The sequence below is a fragment of the Anopheles funestus genome, chromosome X (genome assembly GCF_943734845.2).
Source record: "Anopheles funestus chromosome X, idAnoFuneDA-416_04, whole genome shotgun sequence".
NCBI lineage: Eukaryota > Metazoa > Arthropoda > Insecta > Diptera > Culicidae > Anopheles > Anopheles funestus.
Genome location: NC_064597.1, coordinates 11,315,385 through 11,324,637, shown reverse-complemented (window position 1 = coordinate 11,324,637; position 9,253 = coordinate 11,315,385). Strand labels below are relative to the sequence as shown.

The 9,253-nt window shown below is 46.8% G+C and overlaps 1 protein-coding gene across 2 annotated transcripts in view; it reads right to left on the bottom strand.

Annotated features, from left to right (window-relative positions):
- Nucleotides 1-370: 370 nt before the first annotated feature.
- LOC125771345 (uncharacterized) overlaps nucleotides 371-9,253 on the bottom strand; it is a 44,092-nt gene continuing 35,209 nt past the window's right edge. For both annotated transcript variants that reach the window (XM_049441887.1, XM_049441896.1), the window contains 4 exons: nucleotides 1,599-1,661; nucleotides 1,408-1,518; nucleotides 965-1,198; nucleotides 371-892 (listed from right to left, as the gene is read on the bottom strand). In XM_049441887.1, the coding sequence (XP_049297844.1) occupies nucleotides 638-892; nucleotides 965-1,198; nucleotides 1,408-1,518; nucleotides 1,599-1,661 (663 nt within the window). In that variant the 3' untranslated portion in view covers nucleotides 371-637. The remainder of the gene's footprint in view (nucleotides 893-964; nucleotides 1,199-1,407; nucleotides 1,519-1,598; nucleotides 1,662-9,253) is intronic.

Here is a 9,253-nt window from a genome sequence, read left to right as displayed (position 1 = left end):
AAACCCGAAGGTGGTGGTAACTTGCCGGTTGGCGCGCGACGACCATGTCTAATCTAATCGGCCGGTCGGTACTGGCGAGGAGAGCGAGCACCAGCGCGGAAGCTCATATTTCTTTTCTGCAAAAGCGTGTGTTGTGCCTTTCGCGCGCCTTATACCATTATTTATTGGAATGCGTTTGTACTTCGTTTTTACGCTTCCCAAACTGCCCGTGTCAATACAACGCAAACGGACACGCACAAGCACCAGCGCGCGGCTAAGCAATCAATTTATGTGTCAAACCCATGCAAGTGCATCGTCCGGAAGTAATTTACAACGATTTGTCTCGAAAATACCGTTTTGCTAATTTTGTTTTTTTCCACTTTTCATCGCGGAAGGTGGATTGATTAAGAAGAAAGTCACACCGTGAGCTTGTGAACATTTCCCACGAGGTAAATAACCGTTTGATTGAAAAAACGATTACTCGTACAAGGGTAATAGAAATAGATAGTTCAGGCAGGATAATTTGGTGGAAAACCTTCATTATTACGTGATGGCACAAAACCCGGCCATTAATTTAAAATTTTGTTTTTATTGCTCGGTGAAGTTTACAATATTTAATTAAGCAACAAAAAAACGAACAAGGAAATAAGGCAAATATTTAGTCGTGCCCCGCAGTTGCATTAACGATTACAACGTTCGGGATATACGTATAGACGGGATAGCCTTCGGAGCTTCGCTCGATTTGGAATACGTACAGACACCCTGTGCGGGCTCGGCGATAAATAAATAACACAAAATGGCTTGGTAAATTAAACAGAAAGTAATTCAGGTCCGTCAACGATAGCTCCTCGTGAGGCCAGGGTGCTATAATTTGCATTATTTCATCCCCATTTTCAATGGCATACGGAATATCCTAAAATGTTAAAGAAAGAACAAAATAGTCAATTCAGTCAAATAAAAAATAAAAAAAACATTTCAATATTACCGTTTCTCCCGTATAAATAATCATATCGGCATTCATTACTACTCCCATAGGTGTTCGGGTCATTAATACTACCACGGGCATTGGATCATAGGGAAAATTTTCCAAACGGTTAATTCCTTCAACACTCTGTTGGTAAGGTGTTAAGGTCTGATACAGTTCCGAATAAACAGAAAAGCCATCCGGAGTATGATTTTCGTTTCGCATTGATTCAAGCAACGGGTTGGTAGTTTGCTGCTAAAAAAAAAGAAACAACTCGGTTGAAGAAAAAAGAAAGGAGAACTCTACAACTAAAACTGGTATCCAACTTCTTTCGACGTGGAAGCCGAAGACTTGATTGTAGAGACTCCACTGGAGGCATAATGCCATGGACTCTGGAAAAAAGCAGTCTCCGCAGCCTGCAAACAATGTTTTGAATCACAATACATATGTGAACCCCCTTATACCTCATGCTCTTCTGATTCGGAAGCTTCCAAAATCCGAACATCATATTCCATTTCACTTTCCATACTGTCATCCGAATCCGAATAGTTTGCGACCATGTACAGTGGTTGATACTGAAAATGGAATAGAAAACCTGATTAGTGAAAATTGAACTTTCAGATCGCCAAGAGCAACATGTTGAACAACGTTTTACCTCATCTGCAGCTCCATAGTCGTATTCCCCGAGTTGGTTGGTGCTCGCATTTGCCCGGTTGTTCTGTAAATGGAAAATGAAACATTATTAGTGGGTTTGTCACAGACGGAACATGGAGACAGGATCCACCAGATATCGTTACTAGCTAATTCGACTTTCGGAAAAATTCACATCAGCAAGCAAAGCTCTTGAACGTCAAAAAATTCTTCCGAATTATTTCCCTTTTTTAAGGTTGTGTTCCCTTTTGATCTCCACCATAGGTGTGAGAACAGCTGTTTGCGCAGGTTTTCATACAATCACGTTACCTGACTCCAGCCGGAACATTCACCATATTCCGCGCTGTTGGCTAATTTTGCCTTCTCCCCGTTTTTATCCTCTTCGTCCGACATTGTTATCAATAATGTGCGTGCAATCAATACTATTTCGTTGAAAGTGGAGTTCTGCTCGAGTAAAACTAGGCGATCTGCTTCGGTTTGAAACCGGTGTCCACGAACAAATGCAAACGTTGGTGCGAGCTTCCTGTTTATTCGTGTGACAAATTCTGCTGCCGTCATGACAGCAAATGCTGCGAAGCTTTTATTTCAAACTCGAGTTAAACGTCATTTTTGACAACATATTTGGAGTTCAAGTTCTGATGTTATTTTGTAAAGAAAATTGCTTCTTTTTGATACAAATGGATTCAAAAACACAAATCAAGGGGTAGAATAGAATATAATCCAATAAGAAATAATTATTTTATTGCATTTGACCAGCGCACACAAATGACGCAAGATTGGGAAAAGGTTTCGCAGCTGGCAACACTGGTAAGATTTGTTTACTGTCGCAAATTCAACGATGCTGATACTTAAAAAGAGCAGATAGTCCCCACAATACACGGTACATCAGTGGATTTTATTTATATATATTATTATTATATAAATATGACTATATCGAGCTCCCGTCCAGTTAATTTCTGCTGCAACAATTTGTTCTGTTTTGACAAACCAAGATGCATGAATGGAAGATGTGCTTACGACATGTTTTGCGAGGTTTATAGAAAAAAAACAATTAATTTGTATGACGATAGTTATATGATCATGTTTTGTAGGATTTTACAGAGCTGCTTCATACAGCGTCATACGTTTGTTCCTGTCGTTTGTGATATACGACAAATTCCGCCGGTCTAATGTAAATAAAATAATTCTAAGGTTGTTATAAAAATTAAACACCTTGGCCAAGAACACCCTGCTTGTACGAACCTGTGCAATACAACTGTCAAAGACAGTGTGACCAGATTGTTTTCCTCGTTATCGGTAGGAAAGCAAAAAATTTATCGGTAGTTGTCGGTATGATCCTAATTCTGTTCGCCTCATGTTCTTTTCAGCTAATACGTGTGAGCGGGGGGGGGGGGGGGTGGTTTTCGCAGGGTAAATGGAAATGTTTAAATGTTGTGAATTTTGTCGTCCTCAGCGACACAAAAAGAGCCAAACCTCGGGAGAAACATTCAGTGTTTCATTGTCTGTAGACAATCTATTCATGACATTACTGACTTCTTCACCCATATTAAGAAAAATCTGTGATTTTCGGTAGGATTCTTGAAAAATCGGTAGTTTCAGGGTGCTTGTCTGTGAATCGGTAGGCTAATCAAAAATCGGTAGGAATACAGATAAATCGGTAGTTCTGGTCACACTGGTCAAAGACCCAACCCGGGTAGCAATATCAACATACCTTCTCGTTCTGTCTTATGAACAATCAAACCTGCCAAAGCGAGAAAGCATGTTGGTTTGGCTGGTCGGGAACCAGCCAAATGCTTTCTCGCTTTGGCAGGTTTGATTGTTCATAAGACAGAACGAGAAGGTATATTGATATGGCTAGTTGGGGAGGGGATCGAAGAAAAATAAAAACCCAGTGAGACAAATTTGGATAAATAACCCTGAAATTACCTTTACTTTACTGTAAATTGCCTTTACTTTACTGGCATACACCAGGGCAAGAATAAATATTTTTAAAACTTATTTTTCTTGGCTTTTAACGACTATACAGTAGTGATGGGTAAATCCGACAAAAAAACGGAATCGCTTCCGAATGACTCCATAAATTTTGGAAGCGGCTCCGGAAGGTAGGTGCAGTACTCCGAACTCGGAGCCGTCCGGAACCGCCCGGAACCGTCCGGAACCGCCCGGAGCCGTCCGGAATCGCCCGGAGCCGCCTAGTCGGCAGCCGGAGCCGTCGGAATCGTCGGAGCCGTCGGAATCGTCGGAGCCGTCCGGAGCCGCCTAGTCGGGCGGCTCCGGACGGCTCCGGGCTGCTCCGGGCGACTCCGGGCGGTTCCGGACGGCTCCGGACGGTTCCGGACGGCTCCGACGATTCCGACGGCTCCGGCTGCCGACTAGGCGGCTCCGGGCGGCTCCGGACGGCTCCGGACGGCTCCGGGCGGCTCCGGACGGCTCCGGACGGCTCCGGACGGCTCCGACGATTCCGACGGCTCCGGCTGCCGACTAGGCGGCTCCGGGCGGCTCCGGGCGGCTCCGGGCGGCTCCGGACGGCTCCGGACGGCTCCGGGCGGCTCCGGGCGGCTCCGGACGGCTCCGGACGGCTCCGACGATTCCGACGACTCCGGCTGCCGACTAGGCGGCTCCGGGCGATTCCGGACGGCTCCGGGCGGTTCCGGGCGGCTCCGGGCGGCTCCGGGCGGCTCCGGGCGGCTCCGGGCGGCTCCGGGCGGCTCCGGACGGCTCCGGACGGCTCCGGGCGGCTCCGGGCGGCTCCGGGCGGCTCCGGGCGGCTCCGGGCGGCTCCGGACGGCTCCGGACGGCTCCGACGATTCCGACGGCTCCGGCTGCCGACTAGGCGGCTCCGGGCGGTTCCGGGCGGCTCCGGGCGGCTCCGGGCGGCTCCGGGCGGCTCCGGGCGGCTCCGGACGGCTCCGGACGGCTCCGGGCGGCTCCGGGCGGCTCCGGGCGGCTCCGGACGGCTCCGGGCGGCTCCGGGCGGCTCCGGGCGACTCCGGGCGGAATCATGGTTTTGACCTAGCCGGAATCGGAGCCGGAGTTGCAATGCTCGGAAGCGGTTCGGAGCCGTGGGTGCGATTCCGAGAACCCATCACTACTATACAGGTCACTCCAACCATTTCTGGCTTACTAGACTTATTTTACCAAATAGTCAGTCTTTGCTATGGGGGAACGGTCCGGATGGGATTTGAACCCGGGCCTATCGAGTAGGCCGGCGCCGTTTATCACATGCACCACCGGGCCGCCCCTGGGGGGTATTAAGGGTACATTAAGGGTAATTTAGCAGTTTGGTTGTTAATTGACCAATTCCACATGGGTATTTTATTCCTTGCTATTTTTCCCTTATCTTACTGTTTAATTTACTGGTAAAATAAGGGAAATTGTTTCACTGCGCATACACCAGGGCAAGAATAAATATTTTAAAAACTTCTTCTTGGCTTTTAACAACTATACAGCTCACGCCGGCCAATTCAGTCCTTGCTGTGTGGGAACGGTCCGGATGGGATTTGAACCCGGCCCTAACGAGTGGGCCGACACCGTTTATCACATACACCACCGGGCCACCCCCGGGGGTATTAAGGGTACATTAAGGGTAATTTGGCAGTTTGGTTGTTAATTGACCCATTCCACATGGGTATTTTATTCCTTGCTATTTTTCCCTTATCTTACTGTTTAATTTACTGCTAAAATAAGGGAAATTGTTTCACTGCGCATACACCAGGGCAAGAATAAATATTTTAAAAACTTCTTCTTGGCTTTTAACAACTATACAGCTCACGCCGGCCAATTCAGTCCTTGCTGTGTGGGAACGGTCCGGATGGGATTTGAACCCGGCCCTAACGAGTGGGCCGACACCGTTTATCACATACACCACCGGGCCACCCCCGGGGGTATTAAGGGTACATTAAGGGTAATTTGGCAGTTTGGTTGTTAATTGACCCATTCCACATGGGTATTTTATTCCTTGCTATTTTTCCCTTATCTTACTGTTTAATTTACTGCTAAAATAAGGGAAATTGTTTCACTGCGCATACACCAGGGCAAGAATAAATATTTTAAAAACTTCTTCTTCTACTACTCTTTTTCTTCTTCTTCTTTTTTCTTCTTCTTCTTCTTGGCTTTTAACGACCTTACAGGTCACGCCGGCCATTTCTGGCATACTAGACTTATTTTTACCACATAGCCCGATAGTCCGTCCTTGCTACGGGGCGACGGTCCGGATGGGATTTGAACCCGGGCCTACCGAGTGGGCCGACACCGTTTATCACATGCACCACCGGGCCTCCTCCGGCGGATTTAAAAATATTTTTAACAAATACATTCTTATAAATTGCTTTCTAATTGTAATTTGTTAGTTTTATTTTAAATATCTTTATAATAGATGTTTATTTGTTCGTTTACAGCTCGCTTTGTCCTCGTACTACTCATACGGATTTACATTGTTGGCTCCGTAGTGGACGTAAGCTATCGAAGCGTACCATATTAATCTGCTCACCTCCATTACATCGAAGGGACGTTGTTTCCCAAATACCCAAATCCACCTTTTTCCAGCAAACTCAACGTTTTAGTGCGGTTTGCACCCCGCCTCTCCAACCTCACAAAAAAACACTGTCATTTGCATTCGCTTCATGTACGACTTCCGCCACAAATAGCGACATCCACTGTTTTGCATCACCGGGCAGGGATTTGTGCTTGCCGAAATTGATTCTGAATTGCATGGAAGCCGATCTACCGGTGCGTCGGTACTGTACAGGAAGCAAACACACAAAACAGTGAAACGTAGCGGAAACATACGCCAAATTCTCGTCGGTTCTTGTGTTTCGTTAGTGACCACCATCAAAACCGGGGCTAATTCTATCCGTCAACTCCGTACGGACCACGTCGGTCGGTTGTTATTATTGCAGATGTAACCGAAACGGATGGCATCGTGGTGTACTCTCTGTAGGGATTGGAGGGGGTCGGGGGGGGGTGGTGAGGAGCAGATTAAATTTAGCGGCGTACGCCACAAAATTGCACCAAGCGTGCGAGCTAGAATGTTTCCCGCTCTTTGTTGTTGGAAAACTCATCCCCCGGCCGACTGGGATGGTGGATTAGTTTGAGTGGTTTCAGATTTATCCAACCCCCCCTCCCAATAGAATGAAATGCGTACGAAAGCTAAACGCCTTGCACACTATTCCCCCCCCACCCCCCTCCTCCCCCTTCAAACCCAAACGGTTACAAAACTGGGCGCGCAAAACTAACTGTTTGTGAAAATATTAATTTTCCACATATTTCACCTGTGCCACTGCTGGATAGTCGGGGCGATGTCTTCCGGTCGTTCGCCGTCATGGAAGGACAAATTCCCATCGGTCGGTTAAATTCCACCGTTGCGGTTATATGGGCACTGCAACAATGTTACAAAATAATCGCCAACGCGCCAACGAAAAGTCGCTGCAACCATTTTATTTACATTCCACCATCCTGCCGGTAAGAGCATTCCGATAAATATGAACAGCACAAACGGTCGCGTGAAGCGTTTGCAAAACGTGGGAACCCATTACTACTGCTCGTCTACTAGTGCACTACTGTATGTGGGATTGCATACATTTAGGCGTGATTTTTGTTTTTCGTTTCGCTTGCGATAGACGAGAGTTCCTGGAGCTTCCTGGACATCAAAGGGATATTGAATGTGGGAATTTACTCGTTTTTTTCTCTCTCTCTCTCAATTTTTGCTCAATCAACCGGTTATGCAAACGAACAGTGCAACGACCTTCAAACAATGTATGTCATAAAAAATTAACAAAAAAGAAAAAGAAAACAGGAAACAATTTCAAGCGGGAAACACACTGACCCGTTCTGGGGTGGTTACAGTGTCCGGGGGGCATCAAATATGCAGCACGGCACAATTCCCGATCGCAATTTCGCCCCCTTACCTCCCTTTTTTCCACCCTTCCGGTTGGCAGACTATCTTTGTGTGTGTGTGTGTGTGTGTGTGTGTGTGTGTGTAATTCTCACGGGAAGGACCCCACCACATTGGTATACAGTGGCTCCAACAGCGTAATGGATGAGTAAATTGTTACATTTACTTCCCATCCTTTTTCCCTTCCTACTCTTTCTCTCTCTCTTTCTCGCTCTTTCTCGCGAAAACATACAAAGTAAGGGATGCGCGCTTGCAAAATGTCAAGTGGGTCTAGCTTTTTCCTCTCTTTTTTTTATTTTGTTTCATTCCTTTTACCTCGTGATTGTGTTTATGTATATATTTTTTTAAAATTCCGATCATGCAGCTATGCGGATTTTCATTTACCTCACTTCTCGACTGTAACATCCCCCCCCCCTCTCTTCCTTGCCCACACATTGGAACAATTTCTCTTTGTCATAGTGCATTTGCATTTACACTTGTTCATCATAAATTCAGCCTCAAATTGGATTACATCGCCATACGTCTGTGCACGGGGTCCTTCCCTCGGTAAGCGTTACTTCGCGTTACCTGTGGGAGATTTTTGTTTTTTTTTTTCGTTTTCCCTTTGGAATGGTGCAGCGGAAAATGGATACTATTCCGGGGCTGCCGTTGGTACATCGCTTTGATTAATTTACAATTTTCACCCGTGCCCAGGCATGCAACGATGCCTTCACACTAACGGACCCGACCTCCCCCCCCCCCCCCCCCTTCGGGGGAGGGAAGGGGTTAGTTTATGGAAATTTATGCTCGAACTCGTTTCGATGATTTTCCATTTTCGGTGCAGGGCAGTCCAACATTGTTGCATGTCTGCAGTGGACTTTTGGTGGCGGATTGCTGAAGCGCAACACTAAAACCAACCGATCGGGTCATCGAACCCGTTTGGTGTGCAAAAATTAGCCACCGTGTTCTGTCACGGGGTAAAGTTTTACAACCTTGCGCTACTGAGATTTGGCAGGGCGTGGAGTTTTATTTCCCTTTCCACAAAAAAAATAAAATAAAATCCCAGTGAGTTCCCGCTTTTTATTTGCGACACAGCTGACAAACAGTACGGAGTACAATGTGCAGCTTTCGGAAACTTGGTCATAAACCAAGGCCATCTCCTAGCAACCGTAGAGAACCCATGGTAACCAGGGATACCTTTTGCCGCTATTGCATGGCGGACACATTGTTGCGTACGTATAGGTTAAATCGTGCCTGCCGGGCAATGCAGGCGCTTAGGCACCGGACTGGAGCAGTGCTGCCGATCGTAAACCATCGCTCACATTCCCTGGGAAAGATGCCCTGGGTAATGGTACGGCCGCACCCTAATTACGCTTCCCTTTTTTTGCCCATACCACCGTCGGGCGTTTCCGAAGGCGCTTAAATACCTCCCAGGACCGAAACTATACAGCGCGATTGATGGATGATTAAGCGTTTATGGTTTTACAGCCACCACTCCACTATGAACTATTGGCATCCATTTCGGTTGCCTCATTACCAGGCTGCCGACTGCCGAAATGGGTTTTGGGTTGCACTTTATGACAGCTCTAAACGGCAAGACAACTGGAGACAAACGGATAAATACAAATTTGCGCTATTACTGCCGTAAACAGCAGTTACTGCCGCCGTGCGAAGGGTTTTCGAAGGGTTCCGTGAAACGTGAAAGAGGATAAGAATGGAGAATTACTTCCACAAACTGTGCTATGAATGCTTTTGGGCAGTTATTCAACAGAGTTCTTGCTTCTTTT